The sequence below is a fragment of the Aspergillus japonicus genome (assembly GCF_003184785.1).
Source record: "Aspergillus japonicus CBS 114.51 unplaced genomic scaffold BO86scaffold_44, whole genome shotgun sequence".
Taxonomy (NCBI): Eukaryota; Fungi; Ascomycota; class Eurotiomycetes; order Eurotiales; family Aspergillaceae; genus Aspergillus; species Aspergillus japonicus.
In genome coordinates this window covers 143245-166901 of record NW_020291681.1, presented here as the reverse complement: position 1 = coordinate 166901, position 23657 = coordinate 143245, and the positions used below count along the sequence as shown (strand labels likewise).

Below are 23657 nucleotides of genomic sequence, written 5' to 3'. Positions count from 1 at the left end.
CTTTTCCATTTTGGTTGATAAGTACGGAGAAAGTGCCCTATCTAGCGCTTCTATATAGGTATAGATCAGGTGTTGTCGAGTGGGACTAATTATCCGTTTTCACGGCGATCACGCTGAGTACGACTTAATTAACTGACTGACTGACTACCTTGCTAGCTTTCGAAATTCCAAACTTCCTGCATAGTTCTTCCGAGCCGAGCTCAGCAGTATACTGCGTAGTCGAACAAGATCAGCACGAGTGATCAACGCTCTGCTAGCGACTTTGCTTTGGCGTCATGTGTCGACTACTGGTCCCCTTCTGCGGGGGAGATAGTGAGCGCCAGACTAAGGACATACCTTCAAATTCTTAGTTAGTCCTAGCCACTCAGTAGCTACATTGATCTGAAACGCCGCTTTGGAATCTACAGGGCCAAGAAAGGGCCGTGGTCTGACGAAACACGCATATACCAAGAATGACGCTTGACAGTCAGTTGCTTGATTCGGTATGGCTTATGATGCGAACTGTTACACGGGGATTGCTCTTACACACTGGGATCGAGCAATCACGCTCTGCACAAGCAGTTTCTGCCCCTGGGAATTAAGCGTTCTCTTGGAGAGTCCGCAATCAGTCTATCTGCGAAGGCCAAGGGTATGGCGCCTCTCATCTCGCCCGAAGCGAGACCCATGGGCAGGGCGTCACCGAAGAAAAGATACCAAGGACAGCGACAAGGGCAGCGTTACTCGTGGTGGAGGGGGGTTGAGTATCGCTACAGCTCTGCAAAGAATGAGTCCACCGGGAGGTTCCTTCGTCGCTAGGAGATTGAGAAACAAGAAACTTGAAGGGTCGGAGGGGCGAGACTGGGATACATCTGTGTGTTGATAGAACCAAATCAGTTCTTGATTCCTTCTAGGGGGGGCGAAACCATACTTCAGGTTGTTCCCAGACCTTTATCAGGGGGTATCCTCCTGGTTATTGACAAAGTCAAGCATGATAAATCATGCTTATTCACTGAACAGTCAATCAAAGTGTCAGTCAGTATTGAAGAGTAATGGTCATGGTAACTTTAGCCATACAAAGATGACCAAACTAGTAACCACGGCCTGGTAGATGTCGACAATCCCAAGTCTAGAGAAAGACCAGAGACTAAGAGCCAAGCAAGCAAGCGTCCAAGATTTGATTCGAAGTTCAAGACAACTTCTAGGATATGATAATGTTATCGTAGTAAGTTAGCTTATACTTCCGGCAGTGCACACTATCCCGTATCGGGTAATCTGTCGTCACCCCCCGGCCCCAGGCCACCGCCAAGAGTATAGAGTAGTTTCCTGGCACTGCTGGGTTCCTTCAACATTTACATCTTTGACACCCACCGACCACCTTGATAACCTCGACACCGTCACTCTCTCATACACCTTGAAGCGCCACGAGCTGCATCAAACCCAAAGCGAGTCACGCACCGTTACCACATCAATCCCCACCTTCCTGGCTCCCAGCAAACCTCCCAACTCCAACAATGCCGTGAACCGAAAGATCTCCATCATCCCACTACGCCATCCTTTCGCCCACAAACCGACAACCTCTGACCACTATCTACAACCTCCCACACCTCCAACCGCACCTCAAAATGCCCTCACCAATAGCGGCAACCCCAACCGCACCCTCACCCACCAACCCCCAACCCAACCCCTCCACCACCGACCACGACGCGCCAACCCAAACCCAAACCCAAACCCCCCAACCCCGCCGCAAAAGATTCCGCTTCAAATCGCCATCCCGCCCAAGACTCAAATCCAAGTCCAACCCCAAATCCGCCCACGACAAAGCAACCCGCCACACCGCGCACCGCGCCCGCCGCGCCCACCGCACCCGGCACCCTGACCCTGACCCTCACCAGCCCGACCACCCCCAACAAACCCCCGACCCAGCACCAACACCAACACCAACACCAGCCCTCGACCCCGACACCGCCTTCCGGGAATCCCTCTTCGACGCCCTCGGCGACGACGAAGGCGCCACCTACTGGGAATCCGTCTACGGCCAACCGATCCACACCTACGCCATCCCGCGCATCCCCACGGGCCCCGCGGGGGAACTCGAGCAGATGGACGAGGAGGAGTACGCGGCCTACGTGCGGAGCAAGATGTGGGAGCGGACGCGGGAGGGGATGCTCGAGGAGCAGGCGCGGTTGCGGGCGGAGCGGGCGCGGCAGCGGACGCGCCAGCAGGAACAGCAACGGCAACGGCAGGCGGGGGAGAGCAGCAGCAGCAGCAGCAGCAGCAGACGCGCGTTCGACGAGGCCATCGAGGCGAGTCTGCGGCGGGGGAGGGAGCGGAAGCGGCAGCGGGCGTGGAGGGAGGGGTGGGAGGGGTATTTGGGGTGTTGGGGGAGGTTGGATGCGGCTGTTGCGGATATTCAAAAGAGGAAGGAGGGCGAGGGGGACGAAGGGGAGAAAGGGGAGAAAGGGGCCGATGGCCATGGCCATGGCAATGGCAATGGCAGCTTCCGCAATCTCGTGTTCTGGCCCGTGGAATCGGGGAAGCGGACGGATGTGAGTAAGGAGAATGTGGAGGGGTTCATGCGGCATTGCCCCCAGGCGGATGGGTCATCGGAGTTGTTGGCGGTGCTGAAGGCGGAGCGCGTGCGCTGGCATCCGGATAAGATCCAGCAGCGGTATGGAGGGCTTGGGATCGAGGAGGCCGTGCTGCGCTCGGTGACGGAGGTGTTTCAGATTATCGATCACTTGTGGAATGATCTTAGGGCTACCGGCAGAGTCTCTGCCTGAGCCTCCTCATGGACGATGGATCTCGGGACTCGAGTCGGACTTAGACTAGTTGGCATATATGCATCCCTGGCGTGTGGATGTTTTAGCGATGATTTATGATACCCTCGACCTTATGATAGACAATTTTGGTCATGACCGATACAATACAATGATCACCCAAACACCGTAAGTCAAGGCTAAGACATCTTCACCTGCTCAGTCGATTCATATACGCATTCACAAGAAACTAAAACTTTCTCATCTCTTTACCTACCCACTCCCGCTTCAGAATCTCGAGTAGCGCTGCTTGGACCGATACGCAGTCCAACCCACGTACGCACCCACGACGGCGGCCAGGAACAGCACCACCTTGAACAAGAACCAGCCCCAGCTGCCCTTCTTCTGGCGGCGCTTGACCCGAGCCGAATCCTGCCCGCGGGCGCGTGAGGGCCCGCTCTTGCCGCCGGGGCTGCCGCCGCCGACACTGTACAGGTTCTGGGACTTGACGGAGACGATGTCGAAGTTGTCGCTGAGCTCGCCCGTCTCGGCGGAGAAGCCCAGGTAGGCGACGGAGGGGATGGCGATGTTCTTGTCCTCGGCGTTCAGCTCGAAGCACTGGATCCAGGTGTCCTCCTTCTTGTACTGCAGCTCCAGCGTCAAGGTCTTATCCTGGAAGTAGGTCAGGCGGGCCTTGGTGGGGATGGAGGCGCCACGGAGACCGCGAGCCTTTTGTGCGCGCGTCACAATAAAATTAGCACATGGTTCTTTCTTGCTGCAGAGAAAAGCCACACAAGCCGGGCAACAAGAAAAAAAAATAAAACGTACAGAACATCCAGCCAACTCATTGGCGCGGCCATCATGGGCCTGGTCGTACGAGGTCTGGCCATCGCCCATCATGGCCATGACGTAGGGGAACGTGGTCCCGGGGCGGTTGTTCTTGTAGGTGTCGAAGAAGATGCCCAGCCCCTCGAAGTTGTCCGTCGAGCCGAAGACGGGGCCCTGCGTCGCGCGCTGCTTGGTGAGCCACATGGCGAACCCATCGCCGTGCAGGTTGCCGGCGCCGTGGATCTTGAACTCGACCTCGATCTATCAAGGAACGTACATATCAGCCCACTGTGCCCCTCATGAACCCTTTCCCCTCCCTCCAATCCCTGCTGCAAGCACAATCGAAACTAACCTCCCAGTTCGTCGCGGTCAAGGGCACCCGAGAGAAGATCCAGCCCTGCTGTGAAGGTCGATCGGAGGTAAGACGGATGTATCTACAAAACGACAAAACAAACGCGCAGTGGTCAGCTTGATCCGAAAAAATATGAAAATGTCGGAGGAGCTCTCGTACTGGTCCGCCCGGATTATCGTATCACCACCAAAATCGAACCAGCGGCTTTGGAAGTCGGAGTCCAAGTATGGCTATGTTGGTCATTCGGTCAATAAAACGGGTAATCTTGTCGTGGGTGCGAAAGAGAAACCCTACCGGTGCGAGACTATGGGTCCGAAGCTATACCACCCTCCGCGCATCGCATTAGTTTGATCAACGATCTAGGAAAGCGAAGAACGATTCGTCGTTGGGAATGAATACACACCGGGATGCTCTTCACATCGTCGCCGTCGTAGGCATTGGCCAGTGGGACCGAAGCGAGGCCAGCAAGGCAGAGGAGAGACGAGAGCCGCGGAAGCAGCATGGTGATATCACAATCCCAATTGGAACTTGGGCTGCACACAGTGGTCAAGGGTCGTGAGATCGAAGAGAACAATAGACGACAGCGCGCAAGGCCGGCAAAGGTCGCAACGACGGGAGAAGATAGCTTTGTTTGTTGGTCACCAGGACATATAACAGCTTCTGGCAAAGGTTCGGGTAAAGGAGTCCCCCCACACGTCAGATGGCCAGCAAGCTTGAGGTTTGGAGGAACCTCAAATAAACAAACCAGAATGCAGAACTTACCTCAATTGCGGAAGAAGATAAAGACTCCGGGAAGGGGGAGTTCACAAGAAAGTTATTTGAGGAAGAAAAGAAAAGAACGAACACCGGAGATAGTCGGAGGGGAGAAGAGAGAGAGAGGGAGAGAGAGAGAGAATGACAGGTGGTGTGTGAGAGGTGGTTGGTTGGATGAGGAGAGGGATCTATAACTCAGCTAAACAACACTGCGGGAAACTCTCCAAGTGTCCACATCGCCGGTCCAGCAAGTTTAGCTCATTGCTGTGGCGCAGCTTTGAACAAACACTAGCCACAATCTGATCTCCGCCGCCGCCGCCGCCGCAAGATCTTGAAGCTGCGGCGGTTCTCCGATACAACCATTTCCCTCACTCATTAACTTTGTATATTAAACCACATTTCTCCTTCCTCTCTCTCTCACTCCCTCCACAAACTCAAGAAACTCACACAATGGCGCTCTTCGGTTCCTCCTCCTCCGCCGAGGCCTCCTCTCCTTCCTCCAGCCAGGAGATCAAGGCCTCGCTCATCCGCCAGGTCCAGGAAGAGGCCGCCATGAGCAATGCCCGGAGCTTGATCGGCGTATGTGTCCCCCCCCCCGGCGTCACTCTGCTTGACACCCATATCGAAGCCATATCATTTGCCCCTCTTACCTCAACTTCATCCATAAAAGAAAGCAAACCTAACAACTCCCACAGAAGGTCAACGAGCACTGCTTCGACGCCTGCGTCCCCACGCCCGGCGCCTCCCTCTCGGCCAAGGAGTCCACCTGCCTGTCGCAATGCATGGAGAAGTACATCGGCTTCTGGAACGCCACCAGCCGCGCCTACATCGCCCGCGTCTCCAAGGAATCCAAGAGCCTGGGCGGCGCCGACCTGTCCGGTGTTTCTCTGTGAGCGGCGAAGCAGACCCTTTCAGAAACAAAATATAAACAACGTTTTCCCTCTGTATTCTATAGTTTTCGGAGTCGAAGTCCATTTCCTAAATCTTGACAACCTCTCCATTTGGGTAGAAGATGAAGATGAATGATGGTTGGGATTGGCGTTGATGTGCACCTCTCCTGTAGCATGGGAGTAGTGGTAGTGGTGCCAGCGTGGAGCAGGTCTGGGAATTAATTATAATACCTGGGCTTGTGGACACGCGTGTCATGAAGCAGCAACCTAGGACGCAAAGCATGGTGCCGGTTCGTTTCTCCATGTATACTATCGGGTGGTCGTTCAAGAGGGCGCTTACACTTGCTCTTTGGACACGACGGGGTCGGGCGATTGCTCGAATTAGAAAAGAGTCTCTTCAGCCGTTCCAATGTCTAGCTCTTCTCTTCTCTTCTCTTCTCTTTTCTAAACATCACCTATCGAGTGGTAGCCGCGCTGTCCACGTATCTGCAAGGTCGACTTTTATAGCTATTAGAAAATCCCCAATTGTATGTACATTATACAATAGCCTCCACACGCGACACGGAAAGCGAAATCCAAGAAAACCCGAATATATCCCCATATTTGCACAGCATAGACAGAAAAGAACAGCAAGACACCGATTCAAAGAGCGGTCATGGGTGATAGAACAGCAGACAGGCGCCCCCGCAAGATTCAGCACCGCCACCGCGGTTAGTAACTCCATCCACGTCCTTCGTGATAACAACCAGCAGCAGAAAGTAAGCAAGTCATAGGCAAAGGATACTGTTCTCTTGTTCGAGAAACCGTGCGAGTCGAGATCGAGCCGCAACTATGCACCATCAAGATAGGCAGGAATCGAGGGACGAGAACGGAGAAAGGGTTGAGCCAGACGCAATTCCCAAGTGAGAGATCAAGAAATATGTGAACAGGATAAGACCATATTGTTATATGCTCTAAAGTCTGGAAGCAGCCAAGGCTTGATTCGGCCAGCGATCATGGAAAAAGACAAGCCGACGCAGAGAAAAATTCATCGAAGCAACAGTGATAAATGATAACTTAAGATAAGGCTATTTTAGGTAGCCTCGGGAGGAAACTCCGGGGAGAATCGATTATACCCGCTCTTAAACGCCCCGGGAACCATCAATCGACTCGATTCCGCAAGAACAAATCCATGGAAAGGCGGGATTTCATCTCATCATGAACCATGGCGACCTCTAGAAGTCGGGGAACAGATGGCCGTGACTTTTGCAAGTTAGCAAGGCTAAATGCGAAAGGCAATGGATAGGGAATACATACGGGTCTTCTCCAGCCATGCCGTATTGTTCCGTCTCCTCGGGATACCGGTCGTACTGGCTGGCGTCACCTTGCCCGCCCCGAATGGGCGGCACATAAGGAGCATCAATGTCCTTCCGGGCCAGGCGGTCCCAGGTGACCTCGGCGAACCAGGGGTGGTTCTTCACATCCTCAGAGCCTCCATGAAGGTTACCCAGACGCTTGGTGAGGTCCGCTGTGATGAGCTGCGATAGCAAGTCGACGGCATCGGGATGCAGGTAAGGCGGGTACTTGACTCTGCCTCGCAGAATGTTCTCATAGATCTTCACCGGAGAGCCGCTGTCCCAGAAAGGTGTGAAACCGCAGAGCATCTCGAAGATTAAGATTCCCAATGACCACCTTTACTAAAGTTAGCAGTGCTGCAGGACCGCCAGCGGATAGCTCCTTACCAATCCACGGATTTGTTGTAACCCTTGGAAGACACGACTTCTGGCGCCAGGTAATCGGGGGTTCCACAGAGGGTCCATGTGATGTCAGGGACCTCCTTCGCGAAACCAAAATCGGTGATCTTCAAGTGTCCGTGCCGATCCAGAAGCAAGTTCTCGGGCTTGAGATCTCGGTAGATGATCTGCTGAGAGTGGAGGTACTCCAAGGCAAGGGTCACCTCAGCGGCGTAGAACTTCGCGACAGGATTGGGGAACCGCTGAAGCTTATTAGCACAGGCTCGGTGAAGGGACTCCGATACCACGGAGCATTGTGCGACCACGTACCTGGGACTTGCGCAGCAGACTGAAAAGTTCACCACCTTCTACAAAGTCCATGACCATGTACAGGTTGCGCGAATCTTGCCAGGTACCCCAGAGAGTGATCAGGAACGGATGCCTGACCCGATTCAGCATACGACGCTCGTCGTTGGTGTGCTCGATCTGCTTCATCTTGACCACCTGCGCCTTCTTCAACACCTTGATGGCATAGAAGCGATGGTTGTGCTTGGACTGCACGAGATGAACACGACCAAAACTGCCGGTTCCCAATGTGCGCTGCAGAATGAAGTCATCTAGGGAGTATTTTCCCTTGGTGGTACGAGCATCGTTGCGATTGGCTGATTGGCCCTGGGCCTGGCTGCCGGAGCCAGAGTGCGTTGAGCCCTGCTGGGAGGAGTGAATTATGTTCTGTATGCTGGCGGCATTGACATTGGACTGTGAAACACCGGCGGTGTGTTGAGAAGGCGACGCTTGCGACACGGTAGATTGCATGGAGACTGGTTGACCCTCGTTGGATTGATCGGCTGTGGAAGAGCGGTTGAGCTGGTTGGCGGCCGAAATTTGCGGCTGATTTGCGGGGTCAGCGGTGGTGGCGGAATTGGAGGCAGGTTGCTGGTGCTGGTGCTGGTGCTGCTGTTGATTTTGCTGGTGCTGCTGGTCGGGATTATTGTGGTGGTGGTGAGTGAGATAGTGAAGAGGGTTGTGGTGGTGGTGGTGGTTGTGGTTGTGGTTGTGGTCGTCTTCGGCAGCGTTTGGTGACGTCTGCGTCTGGGCCGAACCGGCTTCAAGCTCTTTAGAGAGGGTCTGCGAATCCTTAGTTCGCCGCTTCTTCAACAGTCCTCCTAAACTAGGCATCGAGAAGAGAAATCTGAAACGAGTTTGAAATGCAAAACGAACACACAGACCATACGAGAAGGTCTATGTGGGAATAAATAAGAAGTTGGAGGATTTCGGGATAACGTTGAGGGGAAGGGGAGGGTTGAGGGGAGGGGACGGAATTGTGTGCACGACACGAGAAAGAGTAGTTAGTCTCAGCCCCTCTTTTTGCAGCAGCGCAACTGCACTTTTCGGGGAGGGCAGAAAGGGATTTGGAGGGGGAGGGAAACAGCAAAGGAGGGGTCCCGGATTGATTGAGACCTGGGCAACAAGAAGCCAGCTTTTTTTTTCCTTTTCCTTTTTTTTCCCCTCTGACTTAAAGTTCTCTCCCTCTCTTGTCTCAAGCAGCTCTTTTTCTTTTGGGATGGATGGTTCGGGCGCGGATACAGCGGAGCCACCCAAGCAGAAGTCTCAACTCTGAACTGAGACGGCGGTCAACGGAAACTCAATTGGGTCGGAGGATGGCGACAAGAAGAATTGATCGATCTCTGGACTGTTTGCAATGTACTGAATAGGGCTGTTTGACAGTACGGAGAAGAACGAGGAGGAGTGCAGAAAAGGTAGGAGAAGAGCAGACAGAAGAAAGGGACTTAATGGAAAGAAGAGGGGGTTGGAAAAGGGAAGCCAAAACAGCAAGTGAACGTCTCAAGAGCAAAAGGAAGAATAAGAAGCGGGGTTGGATTTGCGTCAAGCTCAAGGCTGGCTGGGATGGGCATAGCGCTTGACGACCAGCTAGATGTACTTAGCTCCAGTTAGATCAGGGATAATGTTAATGGGGCCTGGCTATATCTTAGTAGACCATCGCTATAACTACAGTACAGTGCAGGTACTGTCCACTATCTACACTACATACATAGTAGTACATCAGTCTGATCGCCATCAATAGACTAGCTGAATGACAAGCATTGTCTCTCTCTCTCTCATGAATCAACCCCTCCCGAATAAACACCGACTACCCAACCATCTAGACCTGGTCAGTCCGTCCTTCCATGAGTTCGAAGGATGGAAGGATAACTACCTTGAAGATAGACTAACTACTAGATCATCATGACCTGTTTTTCGCACCGAGGCTCATACCCATCAAAGTCGCCACGAACCATGGACCAGGAGCTCTGGGGGATGTCATACTCATCATTCAATCAATCTTCATCAAGCTCCGATGCAATGAGGTCATCATCCCTCCGTTCTCAGATCGGCTGTTCCGATTAGTACTCATACTCATAGTATCGACCAACCGAGAGCGCGATTCCGCCAACGGTTAAATCCGTCCTGACGTTATAGACCGAGGATGCCTTCAGTAAAAAGTACATCATGTAACAGTGTAGTTAAGTGGTTACTCTTGGTTCCCTGTTCCTCCGTGATGTCTCAAACTCTCTTTTCCACGTCCATACGAGATAAGACGTGCATGTCACTCTGCAGTTCTTGCTGCATTGATCCGGTTGTGAAACAAGGGTTGATAAGGGAGGGAGTAAATGAGTCCACTCAGTTCCGGAGTCAACGTGGCACTCCCTACAGTTGAACACTGTTGGATGCACTGTGACTGAGAGTTTGAGAGTCAGTCAAACTGGCTGGCGGTGACTTCATCACTGACCGCCCCGCCTAGATGGATATACCTCCAAGTGGTCTAGTGCGAATCTAGTCTAGTCTAGCTTAGCTAAGTTGGTTGTGGATCGCCCCGCTTTCGGGGTGTTTTTTTTCTCTGCCTCGTCCACCCTTTTAAGCTTCGAATGCAATGGTTGAGCCTGCGCCTATCCGTCTATGTTTCGGGTGAGCACGGCCAGACTATGGACGCTTGCATCTGTCCTCTTCTCTCCCCCAATTTTCGCCATATGGCTTTCCTGCCCATGCTGTGGCATGCGGCTTGTCTTGTGTTACACTGACTGAAACCTTAATCCTTAAGCAAGGCGAACTATCGGTTACGTTGATTACTCAACGGACATCGTATGTTTATATGTACGGTACTTTGAATGCCATCACGGCTGAATTGAATAGCGAACCAACCCTCCTCCCCCCTCCCACAAAATAGATGAACGCCTGCTGCACTCCATTCCAAAATGCTGTTTCAACCCCCAGAATCACCCTGGCCGCGTCACAGAAATACAACGGGCTAGACAAGGCCGCAAGCCTAAATGCGATAATGGACCATATTTTTCTTGATCTCATCCACGATTTCCACTGCCTCGAGAGCATTGCGTGCCTCGAAGTCATACCGTTTCTGCTCGTTGGCATCGTTGCCGCGCAGAACCACCACCCGAAAGTTCTTAGGGTGTCGTCGACTCACTTTGCATCCCACTACGTCGTTGAAGCTGATCGACCGCGTCTTCGTGTCGGACACCGTCTTACCTGTATCCGCCGGCATGATATGCATGTAATCATTGTCGAACGTCAGAACTCGATGGTTGGACTGCGTGAACGACATAGACTGTTTGCGCCACACGTAGTATCGTCGATAGTAGCCTCCAGTAAGGTCTTGTTTCTGTGTGAGAGGGTGAAGCATACGTTGGCCGCTCTTCTTTCCTTTCTTGGCCGGAGCGGTGTTGCTGTCGATGAGAAGGGGCGCATTGGGTGATGAGCTGCCCGGGGAGCCAGTCATTTGAGGCCCAAATCGCCGGCGCACGAGATCTAGGTCGGTGAGGTTGCCCAGAGCTTCCACTGTTCGGTCCAAAGGTGCAATGGTACTGGATCCCATCACCTTCAGCAAGTAGTTACCCTTGTCAAGGCCCCAGCGTTTGCACACGGAGTCAAGAATCTCGGCAATGTAGCTGTCGGTCGAGGTATTGAGTGTCATCACCTGTGTCGAGGCCTCTACATTGGTGTATCGGATCTTTAACGTTTTGGAAACCCCTAGGCGAGGGGTAGCATGAGACGTAGGCACAGCTGGCCGATCGGCAGGTGTCAAAGTATTGTCGTTCAGGGCCGAGGAGAAGGGCTGCCCCAGAATAGGGTTCGGACGAGGCGCCTTGGCCTGTGGCACAGGCTGGCTTGTTGGAGCAGGTGCACTTGCAGCAACCTCGGCACTATTATCCTCCGAAGATGGTGCCAAACTGAACATGGGAAAGAGACGCTCATTCTCTTCGAATTCGGCACTGGACGCTTCCACAAGAGCGAATTCGTCGTACTGTTTGCCCCGAGTACGGCGGCCAGCTGCCCGGTTGTTGTTCGAGGTAAAGTCGGCGATTGGGGATGTGCGGCTGAGTGCGGGAAAATCATACTCGACTTCACCGTCCTCCACCATCCGTAGAGTCCACATGTTCACAGTGAGCTTGTTCCGATCGATAGCCGGTTCGCGACCATCCTCTGTGTATCGCCAGAGGGCCAACCCAATGGCTTCGACAACTGTCACCGGGGCTGGCTGCTCCGCTAGCTTCGACTCCCGGGCAATTGGCAGATCCAATGGCTCATCCGGATCAATAGAGAATGGCAAGTACAATTTGATATTGAGCACATCGGTCAGACCTTTGCCGGACAGTACGGCGAATTTCTCGACCGGGTTCGTAGGCGCTTGCTTACGCGCATTGAGGGCCTTCGATAGTAGACTTACCGGTTGAATCGTGCTGATCGGACGCGGCGGTGGGAGGTCTTGCAACTCTGGCGCGGGAGTCCGGGACTTTCGTGGCGATGCGGTTTGTGATCCGGCCCCATTCTGCAATTTGTGCATCAACGCGATTGGCGAGGAGGAATCCAGGCTACCAGTAATACCAACATTTTCCAAGAGGGATGTCGACCCCGCGGTGGCGTCAAATTCCGATGAAAGAGCCGAACCCACCGACTCTGCACCGGAGTCCTCTGCCTGCTCATCCAGCTCTTCGAGGTCTCTGTTACCTGCCCCGTGTCGGTGCCTCCTGAGTTCAATGACCTGATCTTGTCCGGAGAATTGGATCTGTCTCCTCTTGAAAAGCGATGAGCTGAGATCGTTGTCGGAAGAAAGGTCACTGCTAGCCGTCGTAGTTGTATCGCGGCGCGGTCGCTCGTTGACGCTGCTAACAGCGGTTCCCAACGAACCCGTGCGGTAATGGGTACCCATAGCTGGATGCGATGGAGAGGTGACCATGACCTGAGGGCCCTCCTGGCGATCGGTTGAACGTATCGGAGACGATCCGGCTCTTGTTCGGATGGGCAATTTTGGAAACTTCATCTGGCTGGCACCGCTGCAGTAAGTGAGCATTTAGCTGTCTCCCTGATTATTTCGAGGAATAGCGAATCACCAACCTTGGAGCGCTATCCCCATCATCGTCGCTCTCGTCACTCAAATCACTGCTATCGTCTTCCTCGGCCTCCCGATGCTTCTGTTGATCATTCTGCTGGCGATCCCGCCGGTGCGTGCGTTTCCCTCTGAGATTCCGCCGTCCGATAATCTCCATGTTGCTCTTTCCTGTCACCATCCCGCCTTCGTCGTCGTCGCCATCTTCCCCCGCCCCAAGCCGCGCCGCCGACTCATTGGCATCTCTAGCGATACCGAGTTGATAATATTCCGAGGCGACAGCTGTGGTAAGGGGTATGGGAGGCGAGTATGTCCGCTTGATTGAAGCGGCGCCTGTCTGGGTGTTGGGGTTGGCGGAGGCGGAAGACCAGCCCGCAGCACGGAAACCGGGAGTATTGAGCACGGTATTGTTTACATTGATGAGGCGGTCACCGATGCCATCTTTGATGGTCGAGAGGTAAGAAGTGCGCAGTTGCCATATCGTGAAACTAGAACCCCCATCAGTCCCTAGAAGAACACACGAACCACCACCGCGTAACATAGGCAATGCGCAGTTCGCAATCCTGTAACATACTCTTCATTGTGAAGGAGCGACATTTTCCAGAGAGCGCAAACGCGGATAGTATGGGAGCTCGAAAAGGTAGGTTGCAGCCAAAAGTGGCCACCATTTACGTCGGACGATGCGCAATCGCTATCGGTGATCGAGTGGACATGGTCCTAGAACGGCGTAACAAAGGGAAGTGGATAGATGCGCCAGAGTCAAGGAGCAATAGGTTGGCGGTCAAGAAAAGAGTGTGTCAGTCAGTTGCAACCAGGACCAGCCTGGAGAGCTGCAGGAAAGGTGGGTAACGAGAGATAAGTAACCAAGGCAGTGAGTGAGACCGCACGGTGGGTTTATGGTTTGTGGAGGAGGCAATCAAGCAATCAATCTCACCCGAGCGTAGTTACACGGGAGGGGAGGGGGAGATCCCGTGCAGTGGTCGCATCTCCGCACCGCCGCCATTGTTAGACCAAAAGAGGCTTAGCGTCCAGGGAAAGTCGCGTCAATCTAGGAGTATACAGTACATCACAATAGTAACATCGCACATCATAGACACCATCTCATCTCAGTAACTACTGCAGTGAAAGTTATCGGATAAATCACAGATCGTCAGATAACAGCAGGATGGTGACGTAATTCATTCACCTTCCACCTTACTTATTCCGAAAGCCAGGCCTGCCACACATCAAGGGCTCGCTCAGAGTATCATACATAAAAGAATTCAGCTCATGTCAACATCACCCAGACTTCGCCTTAGGCTTCCGACCTCGAGCCTTTTTCGGCTTCTCCTCGTCATCGACATCATCTTCGTCCGCTGTCTTCTTTGTCTTCTTCCCTTTGCTGGCACCACCCTTGGCAGCTGACTTCTTGGGCACGCGGACGTATTTGTCTTTCTTCAGGTCAAGCTCCTCAGCTTCATCGTCCTTTGACTCTTCAACAACCTCCTCTTCATCCGATTCCTCCACAGCGTCTTCAATATCGGGCTTCTCCTTTGCCACCTTCTTGGGAGCCGTCACACTGCTCGCCTTGATGAACGGAAGGGGGTGCGAGCGTTGATTATAGACCCGCGTGAATGAGGCCTTCGTCTGCGTTTCCAGCTTCGCATACTCTGCATCCATCGGACCCAGGCCCAGCTCTACGAGGGCATCCCAGTCTTCCCTGGTAAGGAAATAGCTATCCATGAAGTCGATGACTTCCTCAACGGCGTCTTTACCTTCATCCTTCAATCTGCGGACCAAGCGATCCCAGAGCAGGGGCATGTACTGTTGCCGAATCTCATCTCGGTCACCGGATGCACGTAGGCGCATATGGCCTTGAATTTCCTTGACATAACGCCACAATTTTCCTGCATACCTGTATTAGACTTGCTTTCAGGGGGTGTTAAAGAACAAACTTACCTTGCTTGCTGTTTTGCCCCAACCACCCAGCAAATGTAGGACGTTCTCCCATGGCTCCATACACGAAGCTGGCAGGTCGAACAAAACTAAAAGCAGCATGAGTAGGCATTAAGCTCCACTGCTGCTGAGTCCCATGAATCATGCGATCCACAAGGTCGCCGTCGCTGATACTAGAGGCTGCGTTGTCGATCAATTCGAGTTGCTTCAACCTCTGCTCTCGACCTTGGTACCCAGAGGCCAATGTCTGCCTTGTCTTGAGATAATTCTCCTGGACCATCAAATAGCTAAATTCGTGGTCATTGAAGTAAAGCTCGATTTTGTCGTTAAGAGTGCTTTTCGATGTGTGTGCGAACATTTGGGGTCCGAGGATCTTGTTCACGATATCCCATGGTTTAAGAATGATATGCTTTTCCCAGGCTTTCGACATCTCCCGTCCCTTTTCATAATTCAAATGCTGCTGGTCGAGTTTCACAGTCGAGAGCATATTGATGATTTGGCGAATATCAGAATGGGTTCCTTCAATCAGACCGTCCATTACCGGAGCTGGTATCTTCAGGCCTTCGCGGTAACAGATAGTTGAAAGTCGGGCTCTCATTTGATCTGCACTTGGGCGTCGGAAAGCAAGTTCGAAGACAGTGCCTTCGAAGGGCTTCAACTTTGGAATTTTCCACTCATTAGAGATGAGAATGAGGGGGATATGGGTTTTCTTCGCGACAGCCACCAGAGCTCCGACGCCACCTCTATCTCCGGCAGACATGCCATCAACTTCGTCCATGATCAGGACCAGCTTCTTTTTATCACTGTTCACCTTCTTGCCCTCTCCTGCGAAGTATCCCTGCAAAGAGGTTGTGTCTAACACACCAACAAGGCCGTTCTCGACGAGTTTCTTGCTCCTCGTGTCACTCGCGTTGGTCTCAACGACATCGTAATTTTCCAGCTTCGCAACCAGATGAGCCGCTGTAGTTTTTCCAATACCAGGAGGCCCATGGATGATTACAGCTCGGTAGAGGCCGCTTCCGTCTTTTCCAGGTCTCTTGAAGTTGTATTTCGCGTTCTTGTGCCAGTCTCGTAGCCAATTCTGGAGTCGCTCGACGAGGGTCTTGTTGCCACAGATCATGCTTATAGATGTTGGCGCGTATTTGGTCGTCCACAGTTCATCTGCAACTTGAGAGGGTTGGGAAGCTGCGGACGCTTGAGATGCTGAAGGCGGAGCAGTATTCGAGGCGCGAGCGGCCATCTCCTTGCGCTTCTCTTCCTTATCAATTTCTGCTGCCATTGCCTTGACTTTGGCCTCGTCTGCTTTCTTCTTCGCTTCGTATTTTTCCCCAGCCTTTCCGTCCCCTCCATTTGCTGGAAGTCGTCGAATGAGCTCGAAAAGTCCTTCTTCGTTGATTGTCTTGATCTTGTGTTGTCGGATTGTCTGGAGCTTCTTGGGTCCAGCATCCGCTCCTAAAACAACGTAGCTCGTTTTCGAACTGGGGGCACCGGTAACCTTGCCGCCGTACTTCTTCACCAAGGTTTGACCCTCCTCGCGACCCAAAGTGTCCAGAAGCCCGGTAAAGACAAACGACAGTCCAGCGAGACAGTTCTCTGCTCCTGTTGGTAGCTCCACGCTTCCGCCCACAGGAGATCTTGAACGTTGTGCTTGAGCGGCGAAATTGAATTTCGTTTTTTCTCCCGACTGTGGCGGAGGGGAAGGAGCCTTGACGGTTGGGATGCTGTCAAAGATATCCTGAATTTCCTTGCTCTCGGGTCGATCGGTTTTTGTCGGAGAGGCTCGGGGCTTTTTGGCGGCATGCGACGTCGCTTTCGCTTTCACTGCACTCTTCTTAGGACTGGCCTCGAATTCAGAGTCTTCCTCCTTGTCCAATGCTCCCGACTTCCGTTTGCGAGCTGGGCGGGAGGTTACTGGTTGCGCTGCGCGAGAGGGGCGCTTAGGCAAATCTTCCATTACCACATCATCGTCCGACTCTGCAACGAGTGGTTGTTTGCTTCGTCCGGCTCGTTTTACCGGGCTGGCAGGCTTCACAGCAAGCTCTTCAAAATCGTCGTCGCTGCCATCCTGGTCATCCTCCTCAACATAATCGTCATCGCCCTTGCCTCTCTTCTTGTATTCGGTCGCAAAGACGTCATCACCACCTAGCCCCTCATCATCGTCTACTATCGTTGTCGTCTTTCTAGTAGATCCACGAGTGGCTCTCTTAGGGGTAGTCTGCGTATCTGCACGCGTCTTAGGCTTCGGAGATTCAGTCACAGTCTCGGCTGGCGCTGGCTGCGAAGGCTTAGTTGTGGTCGCATTGTTGCTCTTCGCTGGTCTTCCTCGCTTCTTGCTCGAGGCAAAATAGTCCGAGGTAGAGGTCGGTTCTCCCTTTGATTCTTCAGGTTTCCTTGAAGCGGTCAATTGAGAAAGTCCTGCTCAGAGAGGTGAAGGGGAACGTACGGCTTGCTTGTTATTTTCGCCTTTGGGGTTGAAGGCTTCACCTCAGTCACTTCTTCATCGTCGCTGTCATCAACAACCTTCCGAGTGCCTACAGCCAGGTTAGCAAGGCACGATCGGGACGGTTGGCATGATTCTCACGCTTCTTCCGAGTAGCAGGCTCCTAGCGACGAATTGAAGTCAGCACAGAGTTGATGGAATGTCAAATGTGGAAAGGTATACTGAAGTGCGAGCTCAATCATCGACGTACCTCTTTCTTTGCAGCCGGCTTCGCGGGAGATGCGTTTGAACCTTGGCTCGACTTCGCGCCAAAGAAGCTCCGGATATCAGAAGGCATGGTGGTGGATAGTTGTTGGAGCGTGCACAACCGTGTAAGGTAGCGCTCTCTGGGACAAATGTCAAGAGTCAGAGAGGACCTACGCTCCAGGCAACAACAACAACAACAACAACAAAGTCCAGCAGGTGGAAAGCCTTCACCACTTATCGCTGGAAGCTACATACAATTCCGGCAGACACGGACGCGCGCCTGCCTGCAGCTACGCCGACGTGACTTAATTGGCTTACCTAAGGCCGAGAGGCGCGTGTGGCACGTGCGCAGCACTTTCTTCCCTTTCGGGAAATGGGGGAATTCGGGCCCGGGCCTGCAGATACGCCAATAACCTGAAAGTCTGCCGGGAACCCATTGAATATTGCTGAGATCCGGTAATTGAGAGGGCCATTTGCTGCATTCCAATTCACAATGGGTCCCCAGTTCAAGATGTTCTCCGGGTCTCAAATGGCCCTGTTCCGGCCTTCATGTAAGAATCTGCGCTGCCTTCCAGATTTTTCCTTTTCTGTTTGGCCATGAACCTCCTTCAGATTCCTCTCACGGAAGGAAAACTGACAGCGATGCGATACGCTAGGCTTCACGACACCTTGCACAGCGCTTCCCCTTTCGCGATGCTTCTCCACGACCACACCGGCCCTGGATTGGCTCACTCCCAAGTACGCCGAGGTGTCGAAGTCTCCGAAGGGTCGCCCGCATGTCCCGACCGGTGGTTCCTCGCGCGGTACGACTGTCGTCTGGGGTGACTACGGCTTGCGGATGAAGGATCACGATCGTCGGTTGCCCGCCCATTCTCTCAAGATCGCCGAAGAAACCATCAAGAGACGCCTGAGGGGTATGAACTATACGCTATACAAGCGAGTCAGCGCGAACATCGGTGTTTACACCAAGGGTAACGAGCAGCGTATGGGTAAGGGTAAGGGAAAGTTCGACTACTGGACGGCGAAGGTCGCTGTGAGCAGAATCGTCTTTGAGCTGAAGGGCGACCTGCACGAGAAGGTTGCCAGAGAAGCTTTCCGTCTGGCCGGTCACAAGCTGCCCGGTAGGTCTCCCCTCATGGCATCTAGAAACATCGCCATTGATGGCCCACGACACTGATACATTTACTGTACACAGGACTCTGGGAGTTTGTGAAGAAGGGCGAGCCCCCGGTGGTCGGACTGACGAAACTTGGCAACGGAGTGACCCTGGAGAGCCTCAAGCGTGCCCGCAGAAGCCCAGCCCTTGGGATGGAGAATCTCCCTACGCCCCCACAGTCGACCTCCTCCAGCCCGTCCGCCTCTCAATAAATAGACCCAACGCCCGTTTCGAATTCTTGGAGAATCTGTTCATTACCCATGTTTTATTTACAATTATCTCGTGGCACCTAAGCCCCGACACCTGAGCCAGGCCCATATCCCTGTTCTCTCCTGAGCCTTGCCGCCAGCGCTGCAGCCTCCTCTGGGGTTTCGGGCTTTGAATCTTTTGTTGTACATTACCATCAGCCATTCACATTCTGTTTTAGTGCGATTGATCTCGCAAAGGTGTCGATGTCTTTCTCATATGCGGAGTTTATATCAGATTGAAAGGGGAAAGGGAAAAAGGAAACCCCGGGGGGAAAAGATTGTGAAACTGTACCTTTATCCACGACTCCCGAGAGACCAGACGTAGCCTCTCCCTTCTCGAGCTGCAGTGCCAGTGGCGTGTCCCCATTCTTTTCATTGACTTCGTCATCGTCATCTCCGAGGATCGGGTTGTATTCACTTCTTGTGTGCTCGCAGTGGGCTAGCCCGTCCGTCCAATGAGCCATGGCTCTTGTAATCATGTTCTGAGTGAAAGGAACAACTTACCACCTAGTTGACCGGTCTGCTTCGGCGGAGTCTCTGTGAAATAGCGAATTGATTCATACCTAGAATCTGGATCAGCACATTTTCCCTCATAGCGAAACCTCCAGCGCAACATACTGGGTGTTTTCACCACCGGGCTCGATATCCATGAGGTTAGGGTTCGACATGATGTAGTTATCGCGGAAGTCCAATAAAGTAAAAGCTTGACTCGTGGGATTGATAGACAGACGATGACACTATCCTTAACTGTGATTTTCGAAGTTGAAAGGAATTGGAGAAATGGGGGGAATGGCCTGCGAGGTGGTGGTCGAATATGTATACGAGCTATGACGTAGTCAAGTGAATCGACCCAGTCAACCAAGATCAGCAGTCGATGGACTGCCAGTGGCTACCAACTCCCATTCAGGGCCCCTATGTCAGTCATGGATAATGCTGCAGCTTTTAGACAATCTTACTCCGCAGCAAGCTGTTTGTGCGAAATTGGTTATCTCACTCAATGCAGCATCATCCCCATGTTCATTTCCCATCTTTTCTAGCTCTTCCCTTCCCAAGACCCCATCCACCTGGCGAGCATGAAGCTTGATTTACATTACATCCTGTACAGGATAATGAAATAGTAAAAAAACACCTCCGCTATTCGCAATCACGAACACAAAGTCTTTTACTTCATCACAGAACGCCTGGTTTAGGGAAGAAAAGATGGCCCGTTATAGTACAATTAATTCATTACTCATTCATTGTTTGTTACTCTGGTCCCTTTTAAAACTCCATGCCCATGAGGTAACTGCATATCGAGTTAGCAAGGATACCCAATAGATTCTTGGTCTACTGAGTCAAACAAACCTCTCATAAATGCGCATAAACTTGGCAACAAATGCCTCGAGATGGAAGATCAATTTCTGCGGAGCGATAGGGTCAGTAGTTGATCGATTGCGGATTCTTAGGGACGAGAACTTACGCTACCCTGGGTAATTCTGTGCTCGTAGAAAGCCGACCATTTGATGACATCTGGCTTGAGAGCATCGTCCACTTTCCCGACGAGCTGGAAGGTCAAGGTCTACCATGCCCCGTTAGCCTGAAGGCTCCCGCAAAGGGTGTCTCTAAGACTGTTCGGAGAGAGGGGAAACAAACCTTGAGGATGGTAGTAGCCGGTATGCAATGCGTCAGCAGATCGTACAGACGTGAGCGGACTCGCAACAATTGAGCCGGTGACCGTTCCGCCAAAATCTCATCCGCAGTTTGCGCAATCAGTGCTTCCCAGTCGGGAGGTGGAATTGGCGTGTTGTCGGTGACTTTCTCACTGTTATGCCCGAAACATTGTCAGCCACAGGTCTCAGGAACAAAAGCAATGTGGGGGGCGGGGAGCTCTTACTTCTGAGCATAGATAGCCTCAAACATAAGCAGCGCGCGGCGCAGGTTCCGACCACTCTCCCTCGCTATCCTCTGATTCAGCCCATCCGCCTCTGGCCACCCCTCCTTCTTGCCCGCCGTCCTCAACACCGCGCAGATATCCTTTTCAGTGGGCGCAGCGACCCTGACCAGCAGGGTGCGAGACCGGATCGGTGCAATGATATTCGAGGTGCTGTTGGCCAGGAGGATGAGTCTCAGGTTGGGGCTGTATTTCTCCATGGTCCGTCTGAGCGCCGCCTGCGCATCGCGCGTCAAGTGGTCCGCCTCGTTGATCACCACCACCTTGAACCGCTGTTTCGCCGAGAGATCGACCTGCTGCGTCTGCGCGATCTCCTTGAGCAGCTCCTGGACGACGACGCGGTCATAGTTGCCCACATCCGACGGTGTGATCTCCAAGTGGTAGACGGAGGAGACAATGTTGAACTCCAGCTTCCGGTTGCTCGTCGTCTGAAAAACTCGGGCGTCGATCTTGATCTTCTCCACGCCCGGACCGTACAGTTCCTTCAGGGTTGCGATCGTGCGTGTTTTCTTGCCTGCGCCTGATGGTCCGTAGATCAATAGATGTGGGAAGTCGCCGCTTTGTGCCTAAACATGTTCAATGATTAATATCTTTTGCTATTCAAGGTTCTCGGGTGTGCCTTACCAGGGACTTTAGTCGTGAGGAAAGCTCTGGGTGGTATGTCAGAGAGTCCAGCGAGCGAGGTCGGTGCTTATCAACTAGCAACGCCATTTTGAGTGGTTGGTTCTGAGCTTCAAAGGGTATGAATGAGACCGCTGGGCTATTTTGTTGCCGCCATACAGTTCCCGTCCTGGAAGCTAATGGACGCCGACGCGTCGCCCGTGACGCGAGCTTAATTGATGCTCCCGAGTCCGTGCACTACGGCTGACTATGCATGTGTTGACCAATGAGAGCAATACCCGACTATTCCGCACTCCACGGTTATGCCTCAGGCACTGAATAATGTACTAAGTAGTAAGGTATGCAGCTTTCCATTCAAGGTCCACTTGAGATGAGACTTGTGGTGTAGACTGCTTTACTCGAGGTTCCTCCTGGCTTTCCTGATGTCACCAGATAGAATTGAGTAAGCACTGGGAATGCCGTTGACAACGGCAATGATTCAAATTCTGAGCCTGTAGGCCATATACAAGGGAAGATTCCCACCCAAATCGTACACCTACTGGTAATTCTTGGTATATACATGCTCTATAGTACAAAATCCGAGTAGACGCCAAAGGTTATCTGCTATGATGGTTTCAAGAGTATTTGTCGGAGAAGGGAGATGTGAGGTCTTTATGAAAGAGGCTGACAAGCGAGTGTCCCTGTCGATACCTACTCGATTATAGGTCTTCAGAGGAAAGCCTCTGATGAAAGCCTCTTCGACACAGGCGCCTGAGCTGGTGTCAAGAAAACGAAGTGAGCAAGGGTATCCGAATATCATCACGCGGGCAAGGGCGTGAGAACCCCGTTGTCATCATATCGTGCCTCTGCTTGATGTTAGCAACCTGTGCAGATAGTGCGCGCTCGGCGTTGCTCTTACTGAAGAAGGTGTATGACAAAGTGATCGTGTCGATGCCTTTCATGGCTGGGTCCGTGACGAAGTCGGGGTCGATGAAGAAGAAGACCGGCATATCGACCGATTCTCCGGCGTTCAGCTTCTGCTCGTCAAAGCAGAAACATTGGATCTTGCTGAAATAGGGTGCGACCTGACCAGGGGTCACACTGTATGTCGCGACACCAATGATGTCTGTGGGGCCCTTATTCGTAGCTGTAAAGAAAGCAAGCGCTGTTTCTCCCGGAAGCACACGGACTTCGCGTTGTTGCGGAGTGAATTTCCACGGCAAAACATCCGACACTGATCCATTGAAGGTGATTCTGAGCCGACGGGCGTCTGTCACGGGTTTGACACGAGATGCGGTATCATTGTCGCCTCCGCGATGCGTAGTAGATGGTTGACCGTTCCAACCAGTTTGTTGACAGATCTATGCGACGAGCGGTAGAAGTAAATATATGATACAGATGAAGTACATTTTCACGAAGTTGAACACACCATTTTATATAGAGGAACAGAGCCATAGGCCAAAGCGACGGTACCGAGAATGATACTCATCGTATAATACCTAGTGATCTATAAGCAGTGCACCAAATAGAGCATCGCCGTATCATCATACATGGTAGACGCATTTCGCTTTTGCGATTGAGGTGTATTGAAAGGAGCATTAATATTTTGTCGTAGAACTGAATTGCGAGTGAAGAATCGTCTTCCTGGATCCATCCATCTCGAATTGATCTGGGCAGAGAGACGAAGACTCAATCCCGGCGATGGGAGCCGGCCCCATGAGGATATTGAAGGGGAGATCATGTTTAAAAGTTATGTGCTGCGGGGACGAATGTAAATTTACCCACTGCAGCATCAACTCCAGACTCAATAATGTCGTTGTCACACGTGACTCAAGAATGTCCGATAAGGGTGGTCTGATCATGTGGTGATAATCATTGTTGTCAGTGGGCAGTTTTCTGCCACCGCCCTTCATAAACAGTTTTGCCATCGGACTTTTCGGTGCTGTTCAAGGTTTCTCCACTAGATTTCCTTCTCCGAGGTTGGGGACATTCTGCCGCCTCTTGCGGTCACGAAGGCGGTCTACGTCGATGCGCTCGGCCATTTCATCCCATCTATAGCTGGCCTGCACGATCAAGGGCTCATTTCATCCCAAAACTGTCTCTTGAAGCATTTTTCCAATTATGGGGGGCTCTAGTAATGCTTAGAAACTCTCGCTCATTGATGCTTGTATGTCATAACAGAGAGGAAGACAACCTATTGCAACTTGTCTTAAAACGATTGCATACCTATTTAGCCCTAACTGCCAGTCTCAGAGAGGCGCTTGACAACTCAACCCCACCGTGCCATGTCTCCGAGCTTCAGCTTATCAGCCTGATATGCTACACTTCATCCTCCTTATCGATCCACCCGTCAGTTGTGTGCAGACTGATGCTGCTTGGTTCACTTGATCGTATTTATGAATTGCATTCCTCTTCTTCGAAGCCGTCTTCA

General features: G+C 52.4%; 10 protein-coding genes across 10 annotated transcripts; 4 read left to right on the top strand and 6 right to left on the bottom strand.

The window, feature by feature from the left end:
- The first annotated feature begins 1220 nt into the window (after positions 1-1220).
- BO86DRAFT_435865 (uncharacterized protein) lies at positions 1221-2891 on the top strand. The gene has a single exon (XM_025675985.1). It carries the CDS (start codon positions 1602-1604, stop codon positions 2757-2759), a length of 1158 nt encoding a protein of 385 aa, XP_025525452.1. The 5' UTR covers positions 1221-1601; the 3' UTR covers positions 2760-2891.
- BO86DRAFT_150091 (legume-like lectin family protein) lies at positions 2892-4767 on the bottom strand. Its single transcript, XM_025666299.1, has 6 exons — positions 4319-4767; positions 4210-4233; positions 4075-4145; positions 3916-3997; positions 3564-3824; positions 2892-3464 (listed from the first exon to the last, which is right to left on the bottom strand). The coding sequence occupies exons 1-6, from the start codon at positions 4415-4417 to the stop codon at positions 3024-3026; spliced, it is 978 nt and encodes a 325-aa protein (XP_025525451.1). The 5' UTR covers positions 4418-4767; the 3' UTR covers positions 2892-3023.
- Positions 4768-4915: 148 nt separating this feature from the next.
- On the top strand, positions 4916-5975 carry tim13 (protein translocase subunit TIM13). Its single transcript, XM_025676736.1, has 2 exons — positions 4916-5247; positions 5364-5975. Exons 1-2 carry the CDS (start codon positions 5119-5121, stop codon positions 5559-5561), a joined length of 327 nt encoding a protein of 108 aa, XP_025525450.1. The 5' UTR covers positions 4916-5118; the 3' UTR covers positions 5562-5975.
- Positions 5688-6515, top strand: BO86DRAFT_150098 (uncharacterized protein). The gene has a single exon (XM_025666300.1). The coding sequence runs from the start codon at positions 5813-5815 to the stop codon at positions 6329-6331; it is 519 nt and encodes a 172-aa protein (XP_025525449.1). The 5' UTR covers positions 5688-5812; the 3' UTR covers positions 6332-6515.
- Positions 6516-6772: 257 nt separating this feature from the next.
- Positions 6773-8449, bottom strand: pkaC (cAMP-dependent protein kinase catalytic subunit pkaC; the record flags this gene model as incomplete). Its single annotated transcript, XM_025673799.1, has 4 exons — positions 6773-6800; positions 6855-7229; positions 7280-7533; positions 7601-8449. The coding sequence occupies 4 exons, from the start codon at positions 8447-8449 to the stop codon at positions 6773-6775; spliced, it is 1506 nt and encodes a 501-aa protein (XP_025525448.1).
- A 2146-nt stretch (positions 8450-10595) lies between these two features.
- Positions 10596-13597, bottom strand: BO86DRAFT_449625 (Sin1 family protein; the record flags this gene model as incomplete). Its single annotated transcript, XM_025676735.1, has 6 exons — positions 13246-13597; positions 12680-13159; positions 10970-12618; positions 10908-10939; positions 10716-10874; positions 10596-10685 (listed from the first exon to the last, which is right to left on the bottom strand). The coding sequence occupies exons 1-6, from the start codon at positions 13266-13268 to the stop codon at positions 10596-10598; spliced, it is 2433 nt and encodes an 810-aa protein (XP_025525447.1). The 5' UTR covers positions 13269-13597.
- Positions 13598-13794: 197 nt separating this feature from the next.
- On the bottom strand, positions 13795-17532 carry BO86DRAFT_449623 (replication factor C subunit 1). Its single transcript, XM_025676734.1, has 5 exons — positions 17297-17532; positions 17188-17209; positions 17050-17137; positions 14610-16996; positions 13795-14557 (listed from the first exon to the last, which is right to left on the bottom strand). Exons 1-5 carry the CDS (start codon positions 17381-17383, stop codon positions 13950-13952), a joined length of 3192 nt encoding a protein of 1063 aa, XP_025525446.1. The 5' UTR covers positions 17384-17532; the 3' UTR covers positions 13795-13949.
- A 169-nt stretch (positions 17533-17701) lies between these two features.
- BO86DRAFT_390938 (mitochondrial 54S ribosomal protein uL16m) lies at positions 17702-18798 on the top strand. Its single transcript, XM_025672494.1, has 3 exons — positions 17702-17843; positions 17949-18413; positions 18488-18798. The coding sequence occupies exons 1-3, from the start codon at positions 17786-17788 to the stop codon at positions 18658-18660; spliced, it is 696 nt and encodes a 231-aa protein (XP_025525445.1). The 5' UTR covers positions 17702-17785; the 3' UTR covers positions 18661-18798.
- On the bottom strand, positions 18679-19474 carry BO86DRAFT_390936 (uncharacterized protein). The gene is made up of 4 exons (XM_025672493.1): positions 19315-19474; positions 19201-19259; positions 18989-19135; positions 18679-18832 (listed from the first exon to the last, which is right to left on the bottom strand). The coding sequence occupies exons 1-4, from the start codon at positions 19362-19364 to the stop codon at positions 18738-18740; spliced, it is 351 nt and encodes a 116-aa protein (XP_025525444.1). The 5' UTR covers positions 19365-19474; the 3' UTR covers positions 18679-18737.
- A 286-nt stretch (positions 19475-19760) lies between these two features.
- On the bottom strand, positions 19761-23024 carry BO86DRAFT_449620 (uncharacterized protein). Its single transcript, XM_025676733.1, has 9 exons — positions 22777-23024; positions 22656-22725; positions 22146-22587; positions 21251-21324; positions 20570-21192; positions 20329-20497; positions 20156-20254; positions 20041-20096; positions 19761-19981 (listed from the first exon to the last, which is right to left on the bottom strand). The coding sequence occupies exons 1-9, from the start codon at positions 22965-22967 to the stop codon at positions 19957-19959; spliced, it is 1749 nt and encodes a 582-aa protein (XP_025525443.1). The 5' UTR covers positions 22968-23024; the 3' UTR covers positions 19761-19956.
- Positions 23025-23657: the final 633 nt, after the last annotated feature.

Bases quoted from the DNA above. Each gene is read 5' to 3' on its own strand.
- BO86DRAFT_435865 (XM_025675985.1), top strand. From the start codon at position 1,602: ATGCCCTCACCAATAGCGGCAACCCCAACCGCACCCTCACCCACCAAC.
- BO86DRAFT_150091 (XM_025666299.1), bottom strand. From the start codon at position 4,417: ATGCTGCTTCCGCGGCTCTCGTCTCTCCTCTGCCTTGCTGGCCTCGCT. The intron at 4,234-4,318 runs GTGTGTATTCAT...AGGGTGGTATAG, and splicing joins ACGATGTGAAGAGCATCCCG to CTTCGGACCCATAGTCTCGC. The intron at 3,998-4,074 runs GTACGAGAGCTC...GTCGTTTTGTAG, and splicing joins ACGATAATCCGGGCGGACCA to ATACATCCGTCTTACCTCCG.
- tim13 (XM_025676736.1), top strand. From the start codon at position 5,119: ATGGCGCTCTTCGGTTCCTCCTCCTCCGCCGAGGCCTCCTCTCCTTCC. The intron at 5,248-5,363 runs GTATGTGTCCCC...CAACTCCCACAG, and splicing joins ATGCCCGGAGCTTGATCGGC to AAGGTCAACGAGCACTGCTT.
- BO86DRAFT_150098 (XM_025666300.1), top strand. From the start codon at position 5,813: ATGAAGCAGCAACCTAGGACGCAAAGCATGGTGCCGGTTCGTTTCTCC.
- BO86DRAFT_449623 (XM_025676734.1), bottom strand. From the start codon at position 17,383: ATGCCTTCTGATATCCGGAGCTTCTTTGGCGCGAAGTCGAGCCAAGGT. The intron at 17,210-17,296 runs GTACGTCGATGA...ATTCGTCGCTAG, and splicing joins AGCCGGCTGCAAAGAAAGAG to GAGCCTGCTACTCGGAAGAA. The intron at 16,997-17,049 runs GTACGTTCCCCT...GACCGCTTCAAG, and splicing joins GCGAAAATAACAAGCAAGCC to GAAACCTGAAGAATCAAAGG.
- BO86DRAFT_390938 (XM_025672494.1), top strand. From the start codon at position 17,786: ATGGGTCCCCAGTTCAAGATGTTCTCCGGGTCTCAAATGGCCCTGTTC. The intron at 17,844-17,948 runs GTAAGAATCTGC...GCGATACGCTAG, and splicing joins GGCCCTGTTCCGGCCTTCAT to GCTTCACGACACCTTGCACA. The intron at 18,414-18,487 runs GTAGGTCTCCCC...TACTGTACACAG, and splicing joins GGCCGGTCACAAGCTGCCCG to GACTCTGGGAGTTTGTGAAG.
- BO86DRAFT_390936 (XM_025672493.1), bottom strand. From the start codon at position 19,364: ATGTCGAACCCTAACCTCATGGATATCGAGCCCGGTGGTGAAAACACC. The intron at 19,260-19,314 runs GTATGTTGCGCT...TCCAGATTCTAG, and splicing joins CCCGGTGGTGAAAACACCCA to GTATGAATCAATTCGCTATT. The intron at 18,833-18,988 runs GTACAGTTTCAC...GTACAACAAAAG, and splicing joins CTCGGGAGTCGTGGATAAAG to ATTCAAAGCCCGAAACCCCA.
- BO86DRAFT_449620 (XM_025676733.1), bottom strand. From the start codon at position 22,967: ATGATCTCCCCTTCAATATCCTCATGGGGCCGGCTCCCATCGCCGGGA. The intron at 21,325-22,145 runs GTAAGAGCAACG...TGGCGTTGCTAG, and splicing joins TTTGTCATACACCTTCTTCA to TTGATAAGCACCGACCTCGC. The intron at 19,982-20,040 runs GTTTGTTTGACT...CTCGATATGCAG, and splicing joins TTTATGCGCATTTATGAGAG to TTACCTCATGGGCATGGAGT.